A 27,600-nucleotide genomic window follows, 5' to 3' on the forward strand; every position below is an offset into this window, starting at 1 on the left:
CCCAATCAATCTCTCTCTCATTCTCTATCAAATAAGCAAAATCTTAAAAAAAAATAATAAAACAAAATGCCATTTTGATTTATATACTGTATCTCTTTGCATAACTTTTTTAGAGGTTGCTCTGGGTATTACATTATATATACATAACTTACCAGTCTGCTAATATCATTATTTTACCAGTTCCAGTGAAGTGTCATAACCTCCTTTACATCCCTTCATTTTTCTCCATTTATAATATAACTGTGGTTTTTTTGTTTTTTTTTTTTTTTTCAGATATTGTATTCTCTTTCTTTCCTCTGAGTATACTGGACCCAGTGACATTTACTGGACCCAATGTGGAATATATTGTCTTTGGTTTTCCCCAAGGGAATGATAGTAGAGGGGGAGAATGCACTATGCTATGCACAAATGCTATGGTATAGGGATAGCACCTGCCTATAGTATAATTGTTTTAAATATTTACTCTACTTACCTTTAGAACTGCATCAGGCAGTGTTCAAATTTTTTCTCCAGCTATCAAGCATAATTTAGAAAACTCAAGAGGAGAGAGCAAATGTAGTGTATTTACCCATAATTTTTACTCTTTACATTGTTCTTATGTTCAAATATTCCTTTTTTTATAATTTCCTTTCTATTTTGAGAACTTAAGTTATTTTTTTAGGGTAGATCTTCTTTTTTTTTTTTTTTAAGATTTTATTTATTTATTTGAGAGAGAGAGAATGAGAGACAGAGAGCATGAGAGGGAGGAGGGTCAGAGGGAGAAGCAGACTCCCTGCAGAGCAGGGAGCCCGATGTGGGACTCAATCCAGGGACTCCAGGATCATGACCTGAGGCGAAGGCAGTCGCTTAACCGACTGAGCCACCCAGGCGCCCTAGGGTAGATCTTCTAACAACAAATCCTCTTAGTGTTTTTTCTTTCCTCCTCTGAGAGTATCTTGATTTCCCCTTCATTCCTGAAGGATATTTTTGCTGGATATAAGATTCTGGGTTGACTGTTATTTTTTCCTCCAGCATCTGCAATATGTGGTGATATTTCTGGCCTCCACAGTTTCTGATGAGAAATCCACTGTCATTAATTGTTTTACCTTTATAGGTAAAGTGTTATTTCTCTATAGCTGCTTCAAGGTTTTTTATTAGCCTTTAGATTTCAGAAGTTTGACTATCATGTGTCTGGCTGTGGATTTTTTTGTTTTCTTATTTTGGATTCATTCAGCTTCTTGAATCTAAGTTTTTATCTTTTGCCCAATTGGGGTGTTTTCAACCATTATTATTATTTTTTTTAAGATTTTATTTATTTATTTGACACAGAGAGAGACAGAGAGAGAGGGAACACAAGCAGGGAAATGGGAGGGGGAGAAGCAGGCTCCCCGCCGAGCAAGGAGCCCAACACAGGGCTTGCTCCCAGGTCCCCTGGATCATGACCTGAGCCAAAGGCAGATGCCTAATGACTGAGCCACCCAGGTGCCCTCACCCATTATTTCTTCAAGTACTTTTTCACCCCTATCATCTTTCTCTTCTCTTTGTGAAATTCCATTAATTAATTAATGGAGGCTCTGTTCATTTCCTTTAGGGTTTTCTCTTTGGTGTTCAGATTGGATGATTTGTATTGTTTTAGCTTACAGTTAGCTAACTTTTTCTTCTGTCTCCTCCACTCTGCTGTAGAGTCCATCATTAAGTTTTTAATTTTTTTGATTTTAATGTATTTTTCCATTTTAATTTTTTTATTTTAATGTATTTATTTATACCTTCTATTTCTTTGATGAGATGTTCTATTTTTTCATTTGTTATGAGAGTGTTTAAAATTGTTTGTTGAAGCATTTTTATAATGATTGCTTTAAAATCTTTAGGATGGTTCTAATACCTATGTTATCTTGATGTTGGCATCTATTGATTGTCTTTTTCATTCAGTTTGAGATCTTGCTCGTTCTTGGTATAATGAGGAGTTTTGTTTTTTGTGGGGTTTTTTTTGCAAACTAGAAATTTCTGGTATTATGAGACTCTGGAACTTATTTAAAACTCATGTTTTAGCTCAGATTGGTAGTTTCCTGGGGGTAGTGATTTTAAAGCAAGGGACAGATGTACTTGGACAGGGGAAAAGGAGGAAATGCTAGGGATGATAGACATGTTCATTAACTTGACTGTAGTAATGATTTTACAGGTGTTTACATAAGTAAAACTTACAAAGTTTTACACTTTAAGTATGTGAAGCTTGTTATATGTCAATTATACCTCCATATAGCTATTTAAAAATGTTATCAGGGGAAAAAAACTAAAATGAAATAGATATCAAACTACTCCCTTTGATATTTCCTGTATGCAGATTTTTCTAACAAAGAATTCTAAGGATGAAGATGCCAAGATTTCTCTTAAATACGACTTTTATTGCTTGTTAGAAAATTTTGCATGAGAATCAAGGTAATGCATATATCCATCACCTCTAACATTTCCCTATTCTGTCTTATCCATGTACATCTGTCCCTCACTTTACTATCACCACCCTCAGGAAAGCACTGATCTGCTTTCTGTCATTATAGGTATTTACATTTTCTATAACTTTAGATAAATGGAAGCAAGAATTATGTACTCTTTTTTTTTTTTTTTTGGTCTGACTTCTTTGACAGCATAATTTTTGAGATTCATTCATCCATGTGATTCATGTTCTTACATGAATCAATATTGACTTATTGTAATTGCTGAATAGTATTCCATTGTGTATTGTGTATGATATTCTATATCATAATTTGACTATTTGCTTACCTTTTGATCCATATTTGGGTTGTTTCTAGTTTCTGACTAATGCAAACAGAGATGCTAGGAACATTCGTGAATAAGTCTTGGTATGGACATATGACTTCATTTCTCTTGGGTAAAATACCTAGGAGTGGAATGATTGGACCATATGGTTAAGTGTATGTTTAACTTTTTAAGAACATGTCAAACTGTTTTACAGAGTGGTTGTACAATTTCACAATCCCATGATCAGTGGGTGGGAGCTGCAATTGGTCCACATCCTCACTAACATTTGATATGGTCAATATTTTTAATTTTAGATTTTTTTTAATCTATTGATATCTAATGTTTCAGATCTGACCTATTTGTTGGAAAGACTCTTTCTCCACTGAATTTGTTTTTAAATTCTTTTTCTTAAGATTTTATTTATTCATTTGTCAGAGAGAGAGAGAGAGAGCACAAGCAGGGGGAGTGGCAGGCACAGGGAGAGGGAGAAACAAGCTCGCTGCTCTGCAGGTGTGGGGCTCAATCCCAGGACCCTGGGATCATAACCTGAGCCAAAGGCAGAGGCTTAACCAACTGAGCCACCCAGGCGCCCCAGCAGAATTACTTTAAAAAAAACCCCAAAACCCAGCTATTTTGGAAAAAAGAAAAAATCATTTTAATTTGCATTCTTTTCTTTACTGGTGAATTAGACACTTTTCATATGCTTCTTGGATGTTTGTATTTTCTGGGAACATATAATCTATTCATAATTTTTTATCATGTTCTTAGTGTGTTTCTAATAGTTTTACATGATCTGGTTATATATTATGTATTGCCTTCTGTGTTTATTTTTGAGATTCACACACATATTTTTGAGATTCACTAAATATATTCACTAGAATAATGCATATTTTTAGGACTCAGCAAAATGAAAATTTTGACTTAAAAAAAATTGAAAATGAATGCTTCTGTTTTGTTTTTGTGCTGATGACCTACCACCAATTGCTTCCCAAATATGGAAAACTGGAATACCAGCAGGCAGGGCAAAAAAAATTTTTGAAAAGCAGGTATGGTGCTGCACAAATACTCTCTACCTTTAAATTTGGTGGACACGAACATGGCTTAGAAGATTTTGAGGCCAGGAGTTCGATTGTTCTAATCTGGGCCCAGCATGTGCTTGTCACATCTGCTTATCTCTCTTACAGAATGAGTGAGTGAGTGAGTGAATGGCTCGTTCTTCATGTAGGCTATAGGATTAAAAATCAGTCTTGCAGTTTTTCGTTTGTAAATCAGCCCTGAGCTTTGAAAGACTACCCATCAGACAGGGCTGTAACTTGGAGTAAATAGAGGCTTGTAACTGGGCAGTATATACTAGTTCGTCCTGAAGGAACTACACCTGAGGAAGTAATGAGAAAAAAAAAAACATTTAGGAAGGATGCCGGACAACCACTGAAGATGTGCTATACATCTACCTGGTGGAGCCAAATGTCTGTCAGGTATTTCATAAGGATGTTATATTTGGAGTTCATGTTGCACATAGGGAATTTTCGTAAGTCATGAAAAGCAAAAGCAAAAGTTATAGGGCTAGATAGAGGGGAGAATAGCTCAACTATTAATGATGCTCCCAAATCTGTTTATTATTGGCCTTTTCATGATAATGCCCAGGGCCTTCTGCTGAGATTTATAGCATGGTAACCCAGATCAAAATTATTTGTTTATAAAATTCCTCTGAATTCTGCTTACTATGTTGTGTTGGCAGTTTAATGTAGATTAACTAATTTGCTTCCTTTTCTGTGTCCGCATGGGTGTGAGTTCATGCTTCTTAGCAGTCTTTTAAAAAAACCTGGGAATGTGAGCAAACTAGCCTTCTCATTATTGAGCCTCAGACAAGGGCAGGGCTTATTCCAATACCTTTTGACACGCTTTCCAAGGTGGTTGAGGTGGGGGGAGCACACACTCCGTGGGTCATAGGATGTTATTATTTAAGGTACCAAAGAGGCCTTGACACTAAGATTTCTTAACTCCAAAATCTGGCAATTCTTGCGGATGGAAAAAAGCAGAGGCTAAATATGAAATAGCTTAAAATCTTTCCTTCACGTGGCGTTTAATTTCCCTCAGGTATTCCATCAGCCGCCACTTCACCATTTAACCAGAGAATTGTAAGAGTTTTCCTCTTGGATTTCGATGGCTGTTGAAGCTGGCCTGCATGGAAACCCTGGCCCAGCTGGCATTCCTTGGGTGGCCCTCGCCCAGTCTGGTCACCAGGAGTACACTGTAACCAGTAAAATGCATTAGCTAGGGGCGCCAGGGTGGCTTAGTTGTTAAGCATCTGCCTTCAGCTCAGGTCATGGTCCCAGCGTCCTGGGATCGAGCCCCGCATCAGGCCCCCTGCTCTGTGGGGAGCCTGCTTCTCCCTCTCCCACTCCCCCTGCTTGTGTTCCCTCTCTCGCGGTCTCTCTCTGTCAAATAAATGAATAAAATCTTAATAAAATAAAATGCATTAGTTACATAAGTTTTTATGCTCTTAAGTAGGGAATCCTTGGCCCATTCTACACCAAGACATCCTAGTCCTGTGTTTTGAGGGAGCTGAGTTCGGGTTCGGATTGGCAGAAAGTTCTGGAAAGAATATAGGTTTGTAGATTCAGACAGTGGTGGCTTCAGACAGCATTCCTGCCACCTCCCAGCTCTGAGACCTTGGGCAAACTGTCCTGTTTCCTTATTTATAAAATGGGCATAATAGCACCTTCTTCATAGGGTTGAGGTGACTGTGTGGACACAGGTGAAGGCCTATCTTAAATGTTCTCACTACTCACACAAAAAGCTAACTGTGTGGTAATGTGTTAGTTTACCTAATTGTAATCATTTCACAATATATACTTACATCAAATCACCACATTTTATATCTTCAACTGATGCAGAGTTATATGTTAACTATATCTCAATAAAGCTGGGGAAAAAAGGCCTAATATGTTTGGCCCACAGGTGATACCCAATAAGCATTATGGTCCACACAGTTTCAGTATAGCCGACCTACGCCTCCTGGTGAGAATACTTACAAGGTTAGCACTCCTTAAGGGAGTGTGAGGCTTCACTTCATCAGGAATTCACCGCATGTCATGTTTATTAAACAAGCTCTGATTATGGGCCAGATACTCTTTATGATCCAAAGACAATGGCATGTCCTCTAGGAGTGACAGGAATTATATAAATATAAAAATATAAGTGCCATGCTAAGTCACATGGATAATCCATGAAGGAATGACAAATTCTACCAGTAGATTTGAGGCGGATCTGTACCACCTCAACCCACCTGGGAAAAAAAAAAGCACAGGCAAATTCAAAATTCCACAGCCACCTTCCAGAATCAGACCTGAGGAAGTGTTCTTCAGTACTCAGCCTGCTCTAAGTAAAACCATCTGCTCTGGCTCCCTCCCCATGACGCGTGGGCCATTTGGAAGGACTAACACTAACAGGTTACCAGCCACAGCGGAGACCATTGATTTTGGTTTACATTTCTCAGAGACCATACTTTCTGAAACCCAGTAAAGCAGAAAATGAATTCTGCTAAGTCCCACTTGTGTTCAAGTCTTGTAGCTTTCTAAAGGAAGCATGAAACGCAGTTCCTAAAACTGAGGGCTAAGCACTCGGTACTTCCCTCTCTACTTACTGCTAAATTAGGGACTCAGTCCAAACAGCTTGGTTCCCAGGTGGGGAAGACGCAGTCCAGAGAAGCCACCAGCTAGGGCCCCACAGCCAGCCAACAGCAGAGGTCGGCTGCATTCACCTCCTCGACCTCCTCTGCTGGGCTGTGTGAGCTCCACAGACCCTCATACAGGAGGGCAGACAGTACTGAGGCCGAGGAAGCTCTCGGGGGGGCTTGCACAGTAGGTGCAGACGCAGGACGTGGCTGGTGCAGGTGAGATCTCAGGACCAAGACCTTCGCCAACATCCACTGTCAAGATGGGGAATAAGAACGGATAATTTGCTCTTGACGTTTATGTACAGGAAACCATGGCTGCTCTTGAGCAAAGTTTTAAAAGATTCTGATAGTTTTCAGAAGCAGAACAATTCCTTTTAAAGGGAAAGTGATCCTGCAGAACACTCGTACTTGAACACAAATAAGGTTCAGTACGAGGAGGCTACAGGGGCTTCTGTTAAGTATTAGAATGTACTCATTATAATCATTTTCTTTTAAAGAATAATGAACTTGGCAGTTTGCTCTAAACACGAACAGACAATTGATACAATCCAACTTTATTTTACTTAATTATAACAAGAATTTTCAAAAACTCATGACTATGCTATTTCTAGTATTTAAATACAAAACATTCCAAATTTAGCACAAACAGCGTAAGCTAATGCATAAATGGATTTGGATAAAGTCCTATGAACCAAACTATTCCTTTTGTATGTTTGAAAGCAAAGTGTGTTGCTGTGTTGTTATAAAGTCACAGGATGAGGCCCTGGGGTCTTCGGGGGCGGGGGAGGCCGGTGGGTCAAGTGACAAAGCCTGGGGTTTGTCACTCCTGAGCTTTTAGCTCAGAGCAGACTGAGGGTGTGGCCAGCGGCTTGATGGGCAAAGCCAGGACTTGGTCTATTCTAGTTTATAAACACCCCGAAGCTAACTTTTCGGATGTGCTCCTTTCTAACATTTAGAAAGGGCTTTTCTTGGCTGCCAGGAAGCAGGGAGCAGGCTGTGGTGAGTGATTATCTGGGAGCAGCCAGGCATAAGCTTAGACGCTTTGGAAAATTGGGAGGGGTGGGGACAGAGAGACAAATTCTTCTTCCTTTTGTGGACCGGGGAAGAGGGTACTTGGTGACATTTTCCTGAGTACGAAAGGAAGAATACAGGTTTGAAAGGTTTGTAATTATACGTTAAAACAGACACACATCCATATTGAAAAAAACAGAAAAAGGCGTTGTAAACACACTTTTATTTAAAATTAAGATTTCTGAAACAACTATACTGAGTGGTATTATAGTCTGTAGCTAAATAAGACATAGCACTAAAATACTTACATTAATTTTAACTTTAAGGGTTCTTTTTAAAGCACCACTTAAAACTTACATATTCCCCCCAAAATTAAATATAGAAAAGTTGTTCTATCTTAGGAGTGAGTTTGAGAATGCACAAGGAAACCACAGGGCCAATTTTTTAACCTCTGGTTACTGATATGGAACACTAAATTCAAAGCCATTTTGAGAATTTCCTACATTGCTCACTTACAGGAAAACAAAACAGAGAGTTTCATGGTAAATTTCTAGCCCCTGAAGGGCTACCTCTTCTCCTGACTGTGGTTACCGGTCGGATGACTTCTGAATTTTAAATTCATCATCCAAAAAGATAACGTATAGGATTTACAAGGGTTTTATTTTTTGGAGAAAATTGGAGAGACGACCACAATTGTAATACATCCAAAAAAAAAAAAAAATTGGAACTAGTAGTAACAATCTCTGAAAACTCAAAGTCTTAGGTTTATTTTGAAACCAACTTCCAAACAAGAGAGAATGAAAACAGGACACGTGTATAGGAGGACGCCCGGCTGAAGGAGCTGAAACGTGCTCCAACACCTTCAGGGCAAGTCCCCGTGGACTCATTTCCTTGTCACAACAGCAAAGGACCGACCATGAAAGTCCCTCCTCGGTGCTCGCTCTGCAGCTCAAGGCCTGTGCTCACAGGCTCGTCTGCACACCCCCGGCCCAGAGGAAGCAGCGCTGGCGGCTGGGGCCCGCCTCATCGCCTGTTGGAGCGCGTCTCGTCCTTCTGCTGCTTGCTGCACTTCTTGCACGGAGAGCGGCTGCCGGGGCCCCGGGCCTGGAAGCTGTGTTTGTAGGGGTGGGCTCTGTGCTTCTTCCGTTTCTCTTCTTTCTGGCTCTGGCTTTCCGCGGCTTCCTTGCTGCCCTCTTTTTGCTCAGGGTCTTGCTCTTTATGGGAGGGCAGCGTGTTCTTAATTGTGTTAAGGAGGAATCTTTTATTTGTCCCAGCGAGAGGACACTTCATCCTGGGGAGGGAAAAAAGAGAACATTCTCAAACCGAATAGCTTGCTCCAGAGCTGCACCCACCGGTCACGGGTCTGTGCCAAAGAATTCTGTGTCCACAGAATCAAGTTTCTGAATGTGTTCGGCTTTCCTTGCATGCCACCTAGTGTAAACTCTGAGTACAAGGGGGGAAAGGCAAGACGCCTGAAATTCCGGGGATGACCGAGCTGGACCTTATCTGAATACTTCACCCCTTTCTTCCTTCTTGGCACTAACTTTCCTATAGCTTTGTATGCGCAGGTATTGGCCACAACGTGAAAGAACGGAATCACTTCCATTTTCCCGTTGAATAATAAATGCCCGGATTTGACTATAATCTGCGTTTTGAGCTAAATTGATCGTGGCTTGTTTTTAATTACCAAAGAGTAAAGTTTAGTCCCTCTCCGAGGAACAAAAGAAGTATCTCTTGCCATATCTTGGATGCTGGGGCTAAATGCTCTACTCCAGAAATAAAAATTATCCAAAGAATCCATAAAAATGCCATAATCACATTTTACCTTTAAAAGAATCTCTGACACGTTCCATGTCAGGCCTCTAGTGTGTGTTCTGTTGGGGAGCACTTCATGTAGGCCAACCCTCTGGGTCAGTTTCTGTATGGGGTATATTTAAGCAGCTGGTGATTCAAGTTCACCCAAGAGACAGGATGTAACTAAAGTATTATTTTACATGCTTAGGTATATACTACAGTAGTTTTCTTTTTCAACTGCATAAAGCTTTCATTTTGGGGAAGAAAACCCCACACAGATGAGAACCTGCATATTTCTCTTGGCCTTCAGCTGTCTGTCACATGAGGGGGGTGAAGGGATGAGGAGGATGCTGATCCCCAAAATCATGTTACTCAGAGCAGCCAGCATTAAGCAAAAATGAATGTAGGATTCTATAATCTCCATCTTTGTGTCAAACTTTGATAAAAAAGAGAATCCCACACAATACTTCAAAATCAATCCACCAGCGCCCCACCACAGTGATTTTATAGTCTAGTACCCTATCGGTGAAATATGAGCAGACATCAGCCTCGTGCCACTTACGCGGAGGTCAGACCGGCTCAAGCAACCAAAAATGGCATCGAATCTGGGAGTAAAATATGGAGAAAGATAAAAGAAAATGTCTCCGGTAGCAAATAAGCAGTTCTTGTGTCTACACGGACAGAGAAAACATCTGAGAAGAATCAAAAGTGCTGTAGGCACTCGATGGGCAGTGCGTGCGTCATGCTTAGGCTAGGAGAAGCGACGAGGGAAAATACTAGAACAAGGAGAAAAAGAAACGCAGAGAGAAAGGGCAGTGGAGTGCAGTAGGACCAGCGGGAACACTTAGAGGTGGAGTTTTTGTTTTGTTTTTCTTACAGCGCTGGAGTTTAGAAGCCACAGTGCATGAGATGAGGAGCAAAGAAGAAAAGCAGTGACAAAGATGTGACGTCCTGGGGGCACAACACCACATAGCTCCCTGGAGCCCCAGGGGGCTTCATGGAGCTTCCAGAGAAGCACACGGACCAGCGTGATGTGCCCAGTAGTCCTAAGGCAGAGCCACCCGGGCGTCAGGTCGCAGTGCGCAATCTGGGCAGCATCGATGACAGGCCGCCCTGCTCTGCCGTCATTGGTGTCGACACACCGATGCCACCAAAGAGCACGATACGGCTGGTCGGCAGGACAAAAGGGCCCCTCAGCGCGGAATGTAAAGAGCCGAGCGTGCCCCTCTTTGCCAACTGTGGCCCTGTGCTTAGCGCAGGGGCAGAATCGTCTGTACGAGTAAACGGACCACGTGTGTCTCTTGGCTCTGGGAGGCCATGGGCAGCCAGCTCCAGAAGCATTCTGGGGTCTTTTCCTGGGAGTGGGCCAGCTCAGTGCTGGCAAAACGGGTCAGTTCTTCTCTGGATTAGACAAATGAGGAAAGGCGAGTATTGCCTGATGGGACAATCATCAAAACAAACCCTTTGGTAACTCCTGGTGAATTCCGCTCTATTTTGCTATATTCCACGGAAGATCATCTTTACCACCATATATGCTCGTCCGAGGAGAACAAAGCTCTTCTGCTAGAGACCCAGCGGAGTTCCTGCTGAGAGAGTGGGGGTCGCGCCGGAGGGGACAGCTGCGAGCTTCCAGCAGCTAGTGTGGCCCACTCACTCAACACAGCCCCCAAAAGAGCTGTTCCGAGAATGAGAGGACTTTGGTCTAGAATCAAGCCACAAGAAAAGTGGCCTTTACGTCTCTTTTTTAACATTAGAGATGGGATTTTTAATGTTGGTCGTGCCTAAGAGTCTATTCCAGGTGCAGAGTCAAGGGCAGCTGGGACAGAATTTGGTTTACGTGGTGGGGGTGGGGGGTGCTGAGAGTGACGTCTCCCGAACATGCCAGGACATGCTTTAGAAATGAGAGTAAGTGCTTATTTATACTCGTAATAAGTAGGGCAGGACAATGAGATAGAGGGCCAGTTGCAAGCAGATGTGGAGGTACGTGTAGTAAATGATTCCATATATGGAAACTATAAAATCCGCAGTGAAAATATCACAGTATAAGGAGTCTAACAGTGCTGCTGACGTTTGAGGAAATCCGCTGGGAGAGAACCACTCTAGCCTTCAGTGTGGGAACTCATTTGACTGAACCTTGAAGCCGGTTGTTTCATTTCTACAGACTCCTACAACATGGTACCAGCTGAGAACACATGCTCTGAAATCACATGATCTATCAGATTGAACCTTGGGCATGTTCTATAGTCTCCCCATTGCTTCTTATCTGTTAAATGTGGGATAATAACAGTGACTATCTTAACGGAATGCTTGCAGATCAAATGAGTGAGTGCTTAGAATAATACTAATACATAACAAGCATTTGGTACATGTTAGCTCTGGGTTCTATCCTAGCTCTACAAATTAGCTGTGTGACCACGGGCAAGTTACTTAACTCCCCTGTGCATCAGTTTTCCCCATTTTTAAACAGGAGTAATAGACGTATTGACCTATTGGGAGGATTTATTGAGATAACGCATAAAGCACTTAGCACAGTACCTGGCGCATGGTAAATCTTCAATAAATGTTACCAATGGGTCTATAATTTCTCATCCACGATTCCAAAATGTTAAAACCTTTGAAAATCAGATTTTTTTTTTAAAGATTTTATTTATTCATTTGAGAGAGAATGAGATAGAGAGAGCATGAGAGGGAGGAGGGTCAGAGGGAGAAGCAGACTCCCTGCCGAGCAGGGAGCCCGATGCGGGACTCGATCCAGGGACTCCAGGATCATGACCTGAGCCGAAGGCAGTTGCTTAACCAACTGAGCCACCCAGGCGCCCGAAAATCAGGTTTTTTATATGATGTTGAAACAAACTCGTCTGACAGCAAAACCTGGCCTAACCTGACACTGGGCTATTTATGTCTAGTCTCTATCCCATTTAGTATACGCGTATGTGTGGGGGCAGAAATGATGATGTGTTGAACAAGTAGCCCTGGGGGCGTTCGTAGTGCACACTGGATGTGCTCACGTACCTTTCTAAAATGTGAAGATATCTCAACTTAGAAACAGAGGGATTCAGGGGCGCCTGGGTGGCTCAGTTGGTTAAGCGACTGCCTTCGGCTCAGGTCATGATCCTGGAGTCCCGGGATCGAGTCCCGCATCGGGCTCCCTGCTCAGCGGGGAGTCTGCTTCTCCCTCTGACCCTCCTCCCTCTCATGCCTTCTGTCTCTCGTTCTCTCTCTCTCTCTCTCAGATAAATAAATAAAATCTTAAAAAAAAAAAAAAGAAAAAAGAAACAGAGGGATTCAAGGGTTTTAAACAAGGGATTGTGGACCTATATTATTATTATTATTCACTCTCTCTTCATGAAAAAGAATATATATAGCACATTAGTTAACATAGCAGGGATTTCTCCTTGATAGCAACTCAAGATAACATCCTAAAGTCTCAAATCACCTGAGATAAGAAGCTAATCAAGAACAGAGCAGGCTATCTGGTGTTTCTCAATGAAAAAAAAATTAAAAACAAAACCTGAGCCATCAAGAAAAAGTTAATGGGATTTTATAGAAATTTTCATAAAAATGGTTAAAATTAAAAAGTTTTGGTATTTCAGGGCACGTGGGTGGCTCCGTTGATTAAGCTTCCGATTCTTGGTTTTGGCTCAGTTCCTGGTCTCAAGGCTGGTGGGATGGAGCCCAGTGGCAGGCTGGTGCTCGGTGGGAGTTGGATATTCTCTCCCTTTGTTTCTTCTCCTGCTCATGCACATGTGCACTCTCTCTCTCTCAAATAAAAAATCTTAAAAAAAAAGTTTTTGTGGAGAACCTGGGTGGCTCAGTCAGTTGGGTGTCTGCCTTCGGCTCAGGCCATGATCTCAGGGTCCTGGGATCGAGCCCCACGTCGGGCTCCCTGCTCAGCGGGGAGCCTGCTTCTCCCTCTCCCTCTGCCTGCTGCTTCCCCTACCTGTGCTCTCTCTCTGTCAAATAAATAAAATTGTTTAAAAGAAAAAAAGTTTGGTACTTCAAATGTTTAGACTTCTATACCTGGAAGTTTTACTTGAGGTTATAATTTGCATTTCCTAATACTGTGTAAGCTCTGTAGATGCTCTTCAGATGTAACACTGTAGGCTGAGGATGTAGATGATTTCCGAAGTCTGTCCCAGTTTTAAACTTCTCTGCTCGTGTTCTGCATGTTAAGCCTTTAGAAAATTACTCTCCTCTCATTCATCCCATTAGAAAATTCAATTCTGGGGCACCTCGGTGGATCAGTTAGTTGAACACCTGACTCTTGATTTCGGCTGGGATCATGGTCTCTGGGTTGTAAGATCGAGCCCCGCACTGGGCTCTGCACTTGGCGAGGAGTCTGCTTGTGATTCTCTCTCCCTCTTCCTTTACCCCTCCCCAACAATCAATCAATCAATCAATCAATCAAATCTTAAAAAAAAAAGAAAATTCATTTCATTGATCTCTGTCTTGTTTCTCAGCTCTTCCTTGGTACCATTTCCCCCCATACTTGAGATGACATGATAAGCTAGCATTGGGTACCCACCATTCCAGGGCTTTTCGTATCTGCGCTGAGGTAAAACCTGAGCCCTGGAGCGAGAGCACAGGCTGTGGCATTTGCACCATATAACGTCACTAGCTATGTCCCAAGACATGCTTCCGGGGTTGGGGACTGAAGGGGCCACCAGACGGAGCGGCTGCTTCCCCGTCTGCGGCTCTGACCAACACAGTGTCCGCTTTCTCACCCTGGCCAGTTGTTTTTATTTTTGGTTTTAGAAAAGTATACTAGCTCATGTGGGAGGAGCTGATTTTAGCATAAAGGGATATAAAACTCGAAGTATAATGAGACCGCTTACAGCTGCATTGGAAGAGTACCCACAACAGCTCTGACATCCTGGCTCTGGTAAACTTTAAAAGGGAAGCACTTCACTTCACTTCCAAAGCTGTCAGCTCAGAAGCTGTGAAGGCTTCTGCATGCCCCAGGAGAGGTGGATTTCTAGACAATCTGCCATTGGAGAGACTTGCGGACTGACTGAGGCTGGAGTTGTAAGCTTTTCATCTCTCTCTCTTTTTGAGTGGGCACACGATATAACATAATGTGTAAAAATAAGGCACTTCCTCCTTGCAGTTATCATCCTTGACTTAGGAAAAACAGTAGACTGTAAACAAACTTAGAGAACAGAAAGGGGATGAGATATGTGATTTTTTTTTTCTTTCTGGTTTTAACAGTTTTTGTCTTTACTGCTGAAGGATAGAAGTAGTAATATCTAGCATGCTACAGAGTCAGACCTGCCACTTTTTAAAAAGAAGATGTTATTTATTTTAGAGAGACAGGTGGGGGAGGGGCAGAGAATCTCAAGCAGACTGGTGAGCTTGGAGCCTGACGTGGGGCTCGAACTCAGGATCCTGAGATCACCTGAGCCGAAACCAAGAGCTGGACGCTTGACTGAGCCACCCGGGTGCCCTAGACCTGCCACTTTTGGATTCTAAAATAGTTCCGTGAGTATGACCCATCAGATAGTGGTACACAATCACTAGCCAATGGGAATCATAACACTGCTAACACTGACTTCCATGAAGTAATGGCCCATGCCATGGCATCACTGATGTCACCTTGTTCCATTTCTCCAACCATCCAGCACTTTATGAGCAGACAGGAGAAGAAAAGCAAGTTATCTGAGATCCCAAGCTAGGAGGATTGGAATCAGGGGGTCTGATGCCAAAGTCCACCCTCCCAACACCATCCCAGATGGGGAAGACGGAGCAGAGAGAGACAAAGACCCGCTGCAGTGGAACCAGGTGGCCAATCACCAGAGCAGCGAGGCAAAGAAACCACGGGTGAAGAGCCTGTCGGCACGCCTGCTGCCAAGGCTGCTTCATCCGGCAGGGCACCAAGCAGCAGGTCTGTATGCAATGTCAAGTGGAGAGTCACCGACAGGACAAGGCTGGGACAAGGGCAGAAAACTCCCTACACGCACTGGATTTGCAGAGTTGTGAAGTACAACAGGCACTGGGAAATTATGATTCTTATTTTTGTGGTGAGGGAAATAGAGGCCTTGGGATCACAGGAGCAAGTTTCCATGGGATGCTCTCCAGTTCACTCCTTTATTCCACACTGCACTGGCAAGCAGCACTGTATCTCCATTCTGTCCGTTCCTTTGCACTATCACGGATGGGAGTACAAAAGAACGCCCGGAGAAAAAGGCACGACTGCACCCCAAACACTCCACGAGACAAGGGTAAAGTAATATTTTTCATCTTGGGGCTGTGGTTGATTGCAACTCATTTTGTTGTTTAATGCTGCCACAACCACAACCACCCGTGGCGCTTGCGGTTTGTAATCTGACAATCCAATGCCGCAGCATGCGGCTGCCCAGGAAATTCTTCTAGAGTGTGACAAGTCACCGCCATTACTCAACTCTTAGTCCTTAATTACTCTGTGGACAACAGTCCTGAGGCCCAAGGCAGCTTTTCAGTGTAGTCGGTCCCCAACGCTATACCCAAAAGTAATGTGCGATAGTTGACACGTTTGTACGTATATACATATACTATTGATGTTTAAAGGTCTGAGAATCTTGCATATGTAAGGCATTAGGCTGGGTCCTGCAGCAAAGATAAATCCCAGGCTATCTGTCTGCGTACTTGTGCTCTTTAGCAGACCAGCAAGAGGAACAGAGGATGTGTGAAGATAAAGCCCAGAAGCAGCTGTGTGAATGGTGGTGTCCTGAGAGAGACGACAAGGCTGTCGTCCTCGGCCTCCTACTCCCGTAGAGGCACACATTATTTCCATAGCGATATGATCCAGTGCTAACACACACAGGGCTCTCTGATTCCCTTTCATGACTGGATCTGAAAGGCATGTGGGAAGCTGGGGGCAGGGGGCACGGACATGCCTGTGCGCTATCGGGAAGTAACACATGGAAGAGAGGTGGTGCAGTACACGGAGCATTACGTGGGGGACGAGAGAGTAAATGATGATCCATTCAGCAGCAATTAGCTAGCTGGGGCCTTAGGAAACCCCTCTGGGCCCCATGTTCTTTAGCTGTAAAGGCTTTCGATCTCTGGGCCCTGAAATACTGCCAAGAGCCTCGTCCATGAGTCTATTCTGAAATGGGAGCCCTCCCTTGCCCGCCTGCTTGTTCTAGTACGCTGCATTGTGCTCACCTGCTCACTTGTCCATATCCACCAATGGATTAACAACTTTAAGGCCAGGACAGGGAGTCTTTTTTACTGCTGCCTGAGCCTGGCCTCTTTTTTTTTTTTTTAAGATTTTATTTATTTATTTGACAGAGAGAGACACAGCGAGAGAGGGAACACAGCAGGGGGAGGGGGAGAGGGAGAAGCAGGCTTCCCGCAGAGCAGGGAGCCCGATGCGGGGCTCGATCCCAGGACCCTGAGATCATGACCTGAGCCGAAGGCAGACGCTTAACGACTGAGCCACCCAGGCACCCCACTGAGCCTGGCCTTTTAATATACTTACTGGTGCTCAGTCAAATGAATTAAAAAAAAAAAATGCCTGCATAAAGACTCGAGAAATAACCAACAAGCGGATGACACACAATGGAAGAACAATGTACGTGATTTTTCCCCTTATCACCGGAGTGACCACCACACCAAACAGAAAAGCACCCCAAAATGCCATTTGCCTTAAAACTGGGTTAGAAAAACTGAATTTTCATTTTCTGTCAAACTCCATCTTTGTAACTTTTCATACCAGAATATAAGCCTTTCCAAGTATAAGGCTGAGGTTCTGCAAGCATTGGACTAAAAAATTACATTGGGCTACAGATCAGCTGATGTGAAAGTGACTAGAATAGAAACAGCTTTGTGGACAATGAAGCTGGACGAATTTCTGAAATTTGTGCTTATAAATTCCTTTATGTTGACTAAAAGGAAGTCATATGGGCCCATATTTCAGCTCCCTTGAGGCCTCTGATAAGAACAGCTTCTGAAGAGATTCTTTTGCTGAAATACATCCATGGAAATACAGAGCACCAAATGGTCTCTTTCTTTATAAAATAAAAAATGGCATTCCATGGCATTTACTTTAGTTCAGCAATCTCTTTCTGGCAATGGCTCAACTACCTCACTAAGATCTTTTCATGGAATATCCAGGAGGAAAAAAAATGGCACTCTAGTTCTATTTTAAACTTTAAAGCAAATACAAAGTTCTCCTAGATGCTTAGAAAAACAGACCATGGCCCACTAGGAAGCAACAGATTGTCTACTCCTTTAAGATCTGTCCAAGAAGGTGTGTTGACAGGGATGGAACTTGGAACTCCCGTGGCTGAGCATCTGGCTACCCGAGTGCTATAGAGCCGTCTGCCCCTGGGAGAGGTGTGGGAATGCTCTGAATTCTGCAGAGCAGGTTGGTTTCATTCTTTATAATATATAGGGATTGTTACAGTGGTTTTCAAATTTGTGTGCACTTTAGAATCACCTGGGTATCTTTTTAAAACCCCAAAGCGCAGGCCATACCCAAACTAATAATTTTTTTTTTTAAAGATTTTTTATTTATTTATCTGAGAGAGAGAATGGGAGACAGAGAGCATGAGAGGGGGAGGATCAGAGGGAGAAGCAGACTCCCTGCCGAGCAGGGAGCCCGATGCGGGACTCGATCCCGGGACTCCAGGATCATGACCTGAGCCGAAGGCAGTTGCTTAACCAACTGAGCCACCCAGGCGCCCCCCAAACTAATAATCTTTGATAGTGGGACACAGACATTAGTATTTTGGGAAGCTTCCCAGATGATTTCAAATGTGCAGATAAGTTTGGGAACCACTGGATTAGTAGTTAAAAGCTTTTATTTACACACACACACACACACACACAGAGAAACAGATGGAAAACCAGTTATCCTCCCAGGATGAGCATGATGGGGAAGATGTTCTTTGTCTCAGCACCAGGGAGCAGACGCAAGTCATGGCTGTCCTTCAGCTAGATCCGTTTGCATAGCCCGTATCTGTCCGGGTGTGCTGAACCAAAAACTGCCTCAAGGAAGAGAACCTGTGTGAATGTTTGACTTGCAAGTGAACTAGCTGGTTATTCAGATGTGAGTGAGCCTGACACTTCAAGGAAAATAACTCACAGTTTTCACTGGCAATGATAAAACCTGAGTTTTCAAGTGAAAGAAAATTAGACTTTTGGAAAACTGTGCACTTGACAAGTTCCCAACATTTAAAAGACTTTTCGGATGAGATTAGTGGTGATATTTACAAATGTATTCTTTTAATATTATATAATGAAATGTGTTAACATTTGGAGGATGATTCAGTGAACCAACATTTTTGAGATGACCAATGCATGATGTTATAAAATCATCTATGAGGAGACGATCCAGTCAAGGTGCAAGGTAGATGAAGGGATTTTATTATAGCAGAACATGAAAAGTCTACATTATTAAAAAGAATGTTAAGAAACTACCACTCTTCGAGGTTATTTGCAAAGTTTTGATGAAGGATTAAAGGATACCATAATTTTCTGGAAAGACTATTGAAATACTTCTTCCTTTTCCAAATATATATTGGTGTGAGGTTGAATTGTCTTCATATACTTCAATCAAAACAACAGACTGTAGAAGCATACATGAAATTCTAGGTGTCTTTTATAAGCCAGGCATGAAGGAGGTTTGCAAAAATATTAAACAATATTGCTTTAACGCAGTATTTTTTCTGTGAATACAGTTATTTTTATAAAAGGTATATTATTTCCTTTAACATGTAATAGGCTTATTATTTTAAATGTATTAATAAATAAATCCTTTAAAATTGCTCAGTTTTAATTTCAAATACAGTAAATACTGATAATCCACATTAAAAAAGTTCTTTGTGGTCAATAGTTTTTAAGAGTTGGACCCTAAAACCAAAAAGTCGGGGGACCACCATTACAAGACAATTGAGGAAAATAGCCATGTCAGCAGGAATTCTTATCCTATAGAATAATGGGAACTTGGAAGTTTCACATATTGTTCTCCCAGGATCTGCCTCTTCTCAGTCTGGAATGCTTTATTTGGCCTGCCATCTTTTACTCCCTTTTCAACATGCTTCTCCCTCCTTCATGGGAAGAGGCTGCCAGTTGTCCCCGAATATCCGTTCTTCCTTTCTTCTACAGTAAAAGAACCCCAGATATTTGTCTGGCACATGACTTCCTGGGGGAAAAAAAGACTGAACTCCTGACCTTGTAGCTGAGCTGGGTGAAGACATGAAAGGAAATTCTGACCAATGGCGTATATGTAGAAACGGTGTAGGCAACTTCTGGGAGGGGAGGCGCGTCTTCCTTCTCCTTTTCTTCCCTTCTGCTAACTGAAATGGGATTGAATGGCTGCCACCATACTGGGCCAAGTGGAAAAGCATCACACCCTATGGCTGGGAGATGTGGAAAACTGGAAGAGACCTGGGTCCTCGACAACTTTGTGCAACTGCCGACCTTCCGGATATAATGCTCAACGCGCACATCAGTACTTCTACAAATGTCAAGACAACCTGTACATGTGGTAACTCTCTCCAGGGGAAACAGAGCTGACACTGATAAACTAGTTCTCTCACTATCAGAAAGTTCTACTAAGCCAGTAAGGGGCAGAAAGATTGTCAGGATAAATGACTTCCATCCGGAGAGCTGCCTAGAAGCAACTGATCTCCTTGAGCACTCCTAACATTGCAAGAACGCTGACTGACATTTTCTTATTCACTTGCCAAGCCATGAATTCATGATTTAGCTCTACACTGATTCTTTCACACATGGTATTGGATTGGGCCCGTGGCTATGTTCAACCTGATCGCAGTCTTATACTGAAGACCTAAGAAGGAGGGGTATCCTATGAACTAATAGATTTGAGCCTTATACTGAACACCTAAGCAGCCTGCCCCACTAACCAAATTTGTACTAATTTGATTCACCTGAGTAGAGGCACCTTTCTCTCTGTAAAGGACAGAGGAGGGCTGGTAAGAAGGTAAGAACAGATCTAACTAACACTGACCGACTGTTGCATGACAGGAAAAATGCCGAATGCTTCCTGACATCTTATCTCACCAAAGCTGTATAACTATCTTTCCACGAGGAGGGTATTTTATTGAATCTAAGATGATTACATACATATGTTACATACAGATTGACTCGCACTGGATTATTTCATTTTTTATCACTTTATCCATAAATACATCAGAATGAATTTCTGAAAGACAATAGCTTTAAAAAATGAAATAATAGCAAAACCATTATCACACCTAAAAAATCCACATTAATTCCTTAATATCATCAAATACTCCAATTATTTCATAAATGTCTTTTTATAGTTAATTTGGATAAGCATCCAAATAAAATATACATTTTATTTGCTGTGTCTCAAATCTATTAGTTCATAGGATACCCCTCCTTCTTTTCTCTGCAATTTATTTGTTAAAGAAACTGGGTTGTTTGTCCTGTAGAGTTCCCCACATACTGGATTTTTGTGATTATATCCCTATGGTGTCAGTTAATGTGTTCCTCCGCCCTCGGTACTTCCTGCGAACTAGTAGTTCTAATTGGAGATCTTATCAGATTTGGGTCCAATCTTTTGACAAGGATATCCCAGAAATGGTGGCGTGCTCTTCCTACTGCATCTTTTCATGGCCGGAGATGGGTTAGTGAGTTCAGGTGTGGTCAGCCTGTCCTGTCCCAGAACTGTCCCCAGCAACTCCTCATCTGGTCAGGTTAGTAGCCAGTGACCTTCGCCTAGGACCAGTGTGTCCTTAGGGATTGAAAATGAGGACATTCTTCTTATTTTAAAATCAGGTTTACGAGGTATAATTCATACAGAATAAAGTTTATCCTTTTTAAGTAACAGTGTGAAGAGTTTCGACAAATGTACAAAGTCATGTAATTACCACATCAATCAAGATGCAGACTGTTTCTGTCACCCACAGAGTTCTGCAGTAAATCCCTTCTTTCTGCCCCCACTTCCTGGCAACCAATGATCTGCTTTCTGGTCCCTACAGTTCTGGGTTTTCTAGAATGCCACATAAATGGAATCTTACACTGTGTAAGGTTTTGTTTTTTTTTTTTAAAGATTTTATTTATTTATTCATGAAAGACAGAGAGAGAGACAGAGGCAGAGGGAGAAGCAGGCTCCCTGCGGAGCAGGGAGCCCGATGCGGGACTCGATCCCAGGACCCTGGGATCATGACCTGAGCCGAAGGCAGACGCTTAACCGACTGAGCCACCCAGGCGTCCCACACTGTGTAAGGTTTTGTGTCTGGCTTCTTTCCCTTACCAGGGTGTCCCTGAGATTCATTCATGCAGTTTGTCTGCTTCTGTTCCTCTTTGTTGTGGAGTAGCACTGAATGTATGGCTAGAACCTCAATTTGTTTATCCATTTATCAGTTAGTGGACATTTGGGTTGTTTCCAGTTTTGTCATGAATAGAAGTGCTGTGCATATTACTGTCCAGATTTTTATGTAGGCTTAAGTTTTCAATTCTCTGGTAATTGGTTAGAAGAACTCTCTATGGCAAATGTATAAGAAACAGCCAGCTATTTTTCAAAATGGCTGTATCATTTTCATTTCTGCCAACAATGTGTGAGCATTCTAATTGTTTTACATCCTCATCCTTATTTGGTACTGTCAGTCTTTTTTAATTTTAGATATTTTAGTGCATGTATAGTGGTAACTAACTATGGTTTTAATTTGCATTTTCCTGGTAACTAATGTTTTGAGCATCTCTTCATATGCTGATTGGCCAATCCTATATCATTTTCAGTGAAGTGTTTGTTCAAATCTTTTGTCCATTTTTAAATCAGATTGTTTTCTTATTGCGTTGCTAAGAATTCAAATGATGATCTTATTCTGTAGTCCTTGTACATTTAATAGACAGTTCTACAAGGAAGTTCTCTTTCACCAATTATTTGGTAACTCTGAGGTATAATTTGTACAGGGAACAGGATAAATGTTTTATTTTTCTTCTCTACTTGCCAATTTTATGAATAATGATTTGGTTCCATAGCATTCTCCAAAAGGGATCATTAAGCTTCTTGTTGTGATTATCATTATGACTTTATGGATTTTAACATATTTTAGGTATCTCAATCATTATAGCTTTATTCTTCTTGGTGATCAAATTATCCCATCTGGTGGGAAGTCTTTCAGGTTGTTTCCTAAGTCTTTCTGACATCACTTTCTGGATCCTCTTACACATTTCTTGCCTGTGTAGTAAGAGTTTGGCCTTACACACAGAGAGGTCTGGCTTCTGGGAGGTAATCTCAATTCTGGGAGGTAATGTCACACCTGACGGAAATGTCTTTGTTTGGATCTTAGGATGGGACAGGCCCCACTTGATGGTCTTAGAGTAAGAGCTGACCATGCCCCCCACGCCCCACAAAAAAAAAAAAAAAAACCCAATCATGTGATTTAGGGTGGGAGCTTTGAGTCAGGTAGTCTTGGTCAACCTGGAGACTGAGATCAACTATGTGAACAATCAATCAATCATGCCTAAGTAATGGAATCCCAATAAAAACTTTGAATACCAAGGCCTGGGTGAGCTTCCCTGATAAGCTGGGTGGGTAATGTGTCCCGACTCCATGGGGGGAGGACAACAGAAGCTTCATGTTTGGAACCCTCTCAGACAATGCCCTTAATATAAGCCTCTTATTAGGTCTGATTTTAATCTGTATCCTTTCCCTGTAATAAACGGTAATTGTCAGTATCATAGTTTTCTGTAAATTGTATGAATTCATCAGTGACTTAAGGAAGCTGAGGGTACTGTGGGGAACCTCCTGAATTTGTAGCTGGTGTAAGAAGTGAGGGCAGTCCTGGGGATGGTGACCTCTAACTTGCTGTCTGGTGAACTCCAGGCACTACCTCGGATCTGCAGTCAGTTATTTCTCTAAGGTTCTTGGTCTTCTTTCAGTGACAAATGGTATTTATATAGAACAATCTGGATGCCAGGGGCACTCACTGCTACTGAGTGGGTGGTCATCATTTCTAACACTTTCCCATGAACAGAGCTGGAAAAAGCTTTTCTTTTTTAAAGAGAAAATCTAGCATGGCTTTGTACTGTTATTTCCAATTCAAATGTAGGATTATATGTTTTTACTTTGATTTTATATCTTTATCTCTTTGACACTGGAGATCTGGGTATTTACAACATATAAATATTTACTTTGCTTTATTCTGTTATATAATAGTTTCAGAAAAACATCAGTATTGTTGACAATACGATGACTGAAAACAATTTAAGGTTTCTTGGTAGTTCTTTTGGATATAGAGTCCAATTTCAGATCACATGAAGGAGTTCCTTTATGTGCAGCTAAGCCATCCACTAAATGGCTTTTTAGGTCTATTTGCTTTATTTTGCTTTATTTTTAAGGATTGCCTTTTCCCTCTGTTTAACTTTGCTTTATATTTTTATGTAAACCATGTGCATGGTTCTAAGAGTCAAATCTACAGAATGAGGTATATTCTGAAGCCTAGTTTCTACTCCTATCTCATTTTTACATCTTACTCTTTTTCATTACCCATAATTCTCCACTGTATTGGGTTCTACATTCTAGATAAAAGATCTAAAATCAGCATATTTATTGAATGCATGTGTTACTGCTAAAGTAAAGCTTAAAAATGTTTAAAATTAAATTCTTAAGGTTAAATTTTTCCTTTGTTTCTAAACTTTAAGTTTTAGAGCTCTGTTTTATATGTAGAAACTGTAAAGGCAAACTTTAGTTCTACACAGCTGAACTGTCACATAATCAAAATACTTACAAGTAGAATTTTAAAAAGAAATTTCAATTTACTAAGGACTATAATTAAAACAGAGATCCTTAAACAATGGACACTGATATAATATCACTCTCACACGGTGCCTTTGGGCAGTCAAAGGTAGTCATGTCTCCTGGGGATCTTAAGGACTTAAGGGATCTTAAAGACCCCTTAAGGGCTACTCTCCTTTCCATGCCCCTTGCCCTCTTCTTCAGGGTCTCAGAGCTCCTCCAGTGCTGGCCCTCAGCAGGGCTCCCACTCCCCTGCTCACCTCTGGGTGATTTCCTCCACCACCACAGTTTTATATTCCCTCTGGCTGCTAAAAGATTTACATATCCACACCTCCAGTCAAGACTTTCTCTTTAATATTGCTTTAAGGAAGATTACTCAAGAACTTACCAACCCATAGGTCCCATGGTTTCTGCTCTTGTTTTCCCACGTTTTGCCTCTTTAAGCAGTTCTTCAATTGCTTTCCTGATGGGGAGAAAAAGAGATTTGAGAGGTAATCACTCCACTAACTTCTGAAAAATCAGTTCTTTCCACATATATGATCTTGCAGAATGAACAGCTTTCGAAGCATACAATTTCAAAATTGGGGAGAAATTTTTAAAATTTAAAAAACATGGTTGATAGGTTTTGAACATATAAATAACATTAAAAAAAACCTTTTTATATGAAGGGGAAAAACACTGAAAATTAAAGACAAAATGACAAGCTATATCCATATTTAAAACCTGCAAATGTATTATTATTCTAAGAAATAATAATGAACCCAACAAGGATAAGTATGTTTCTGCCCCTAAGTTAGTGAGAGAAATGAATACTCTTTGTTCTATTAATGGGGACTGAAACTGATATAACATTTCTGGAGGACAATTTGGCAACATGATAAAGAACCTTCAAAATAATACATACCTGTTCACTTAAAAATTCTACTTAAGTATCTTAAGAACATGGGTACAGTGTGTATTGGATAATTTTTTTAAAGATTTTATATATTTGAGACAGAGAGAGAGAGCTTGCGTGCACATGTGCACACAAGGGGGGGCGGCTCAGAGGGAGAGGGAGAAGCTGACTCCCTGCCAAGTAAGGGAACCCCATGTAGGACTTCATCCCAGGACCCCAAGATCGTGACCTGAGTCAAAGGCAGACACTCAACCACTCAACTGACTGCGCTGCCCAGGCACCCCTGGATAATTTTTATTTCAAATTTATTTGCATGTATATATTACATAAGAAAACATTTGGAGGGGCGTTATCAAGATGGTAGGATGAGTTTCTGGGTGATTTTTAATTTTTTTTGTTTGCTTTTCTATTTTTTCTAGAGTGAATCTGTGTTATTTATGCAATTTTTAGAAAGATATTGAAAAAAAAATTCCAGAAAATGTATTTATCAACCATATTCTGAGATTTTACTATGTCCAAGGTACTGTGCCAGGTGCTATGGGTAGTAAAATAGAAGACGATCATTCCTGACTTTACTATTACTTATGATATATAATTACTCAAGTTAAGAGAGGTATAAAGTTGGAAACAAATACAGCCCAAAGACAGAACTATGTATCCAATCACCAAATTCTGAAACTGGTAATTTTACATTGATTCTATATAAAAACATTTAATTATGCTATTATAGCACTATTGTAGATACAATTTACATAATCCTCAAATGATGTGAACATTTATGAATATTTTATAATGATTCTTATTTTATCAAAGCACATAGCTTAAAAAAGCAAATATTATTTAAAGACTTATAATAAAATGCAGCAGTCCTCTACATCATCCTTCTCTACTCACCAAAAAAAACCCTAATTTCAACCCTTAACAAAAATCTGTTTCTCCTGGTATTTACCTCCACATTTCTATTTAGTATGCTGTCAAACTATTTCACCACCCTCTTGATCTTCAACAAATCTATCTGGCTATTTTTGTATAATTTACACATTTTTAAATAAACTCCCATTGACAGTGAGCTCTTTAAAAAAAAAAAAATGTCTTTTCAGCTGACTCAGCAGCTGGACACTTTCTGCTCCATCCTGGAGAGCCCACTTGACCAGGTCAGCAAAGAACCAAACACTGACCAACTGATGTGCCCTCTGACCCCCTGGACTTGTTCAGTCAGACTGTGTTTCACAGCCCAGCCCCCTGGCATCAGGAATAGGTAAGTGCATCTGCTTACCACAGATCATCACAGACCCTCCTCCGCACTATGGTCCCCTCGAGCTGAACTTCACCAAACTGACATAAGACAGATTAACAGGAGAAAATAAAATTTAATAGTGTACAGAAGGGGAATCCATAGAGACAAGAAATTGCAAAGACAGTCAGGCAACATGAATGAGCTAAGGAGAGGGGCAGGGCCTGAGGATACAAAGGGGAGGAAGGCCATTAGCAGGAAGGTGAGAGGAGATGTTTGGAAAAAGAGGTTTCCCTATTATGTAGATCAGTTTCTTAGGTAAAATCTCTGTTAATAGCTCTCTTCCTGGTACAGGCTCTCCTTTCCAAAGTAAATTTAGGCAGCTGAGGGGGAGGCAGAGAGCTTTTTTTCTTGCATCTGCTGGGTTTTGATGAATTCAAAATAATCTTTATGCAAAGTGGCCCATCTTGGGGCAGCCTGCCCTTGGTCCCTACATATTCTTTCTCCCATCTCTTTACAATAATAATACATCCCATTGATGTGATCTGAGGCCTTTGTCTCATCCAGTATTTAAGGAAAAATGTATCCTATCTAGCTCCAAAGATCCTTTTTCACCCTCACAGATGTAAGTTAAAAAATCAAAGCGTAAAAATATTCTAAATACACCTCCTCCCCCTTCCCATCAGTAAATGTGGTAGTTTCTAAATAAAAACAGGAATCCATTATACTTAGATCCACCCATACTTAGATCTCTTCTGACAATAGAAAGTTAAAAAATCTTAAGGGAAAAAGCTTGTTTGGGCAGTTCCCCAATTATGAACAAACTGTCCATCAGTCACAAATACACTAGAATGTATTTTCCCATAAAACCCATGTTAAAATGTTTACCTAGCTCTCTTGGACCAGCCCACAAAAAGCCCATTTGTGTCATAATACAGTTGAAATGCTGCACATCTGCAGAAAACAATACTCAGTCCCAGACCTTGCAGAGATCCCGAGCCCATATTCTAGGCACCTTCAAGAGTTTGATGTTGATTTTTTTTTTTTTTGATGTTGATTTTTTTTTTTTAATTTGACAGAGAGAGAGCGCACAAGCAGGGGGAGCAGCGGAGGGAGAGGGAGAAGCAAGCTCCCCAGAGGCTCTATCCCAGGATCCTGGGACCATGACCCCAGCAGAAGGTAAATGCCCAACCAACCCAGGTGCCCCAGAAGTTGATTTTTATATAGTTTTGATTCATGTAAAACCCTCTCCAGCACTATCATTAACTTTCTCTGCCATGATTTCAGAGATCTGACTTACAACCACCACCAAAGAGAAAAGAAGGTATAGGTATGAGAAAGGCTGCCGGGGTAGAAGGAATTCACTTGTGACCGAAGAGGTGGAGGGGGGTGGTGGGTTGGGGGTGGGGCACGCTCAGTCCCCAGCAAGCATGGGAGGTGGGACCCCACTCCCAAGACGTTTGGTATTTGTAATTGGGTTAACACTAACGAACATTGGCATGGAGCTTTACCTTTGGCAAAGTGCTGTCCTATTTGAA

General features: G+C 41.5%; 1 protein-coding gene across 1 annotated transcript in view; it reads right to left on the reverse strand.

Annotated features, from left to right (window-relative positions):
- Window positions 1-6,953: 6,953 nt before the first annotated feature.
- Window positions 6,954-27,600, reverse strand: part of LOC118009560 (protein POLR1D-like) — a 44,895-nt gene continuing 24,248 nt past the window's right edge. Inside the window, exons 2-3 of the mRNA XM_035003645.1 lie at window positions 24,322-24,396; window positions 6,954-8,717 (exon numbers count right to left, since the gene is read on the reverse strand). Coding sequence (XP_034859536.1) covers window positions 8,450-8,717; window positions 24,322-24,396 — 343 coding nt within the window. The 3' untranslated portion in view covers window positions 6,954-8,449. The remainder of the gene's footprint in view (window positions 8,718-24,321; window positions 24,397-27,600) is intronic.

Source organism: Mirounga leonina, unplaced genomic scaffold (genome assembly GCF_011800145.1).
Source record: "Mirounga leonina isolate KUSES-001 unplaced genomic scaffold, KU_Mleo_1.0 Mir_127, whole genome shotgun sequence".
In the NCBI taxonomy this organism is placed as follows: Eukaryota; Metazoa; Chordata; class Mammalia; order Carnivora; family Phocidae; genus Mirounga; species Mirounga leonina.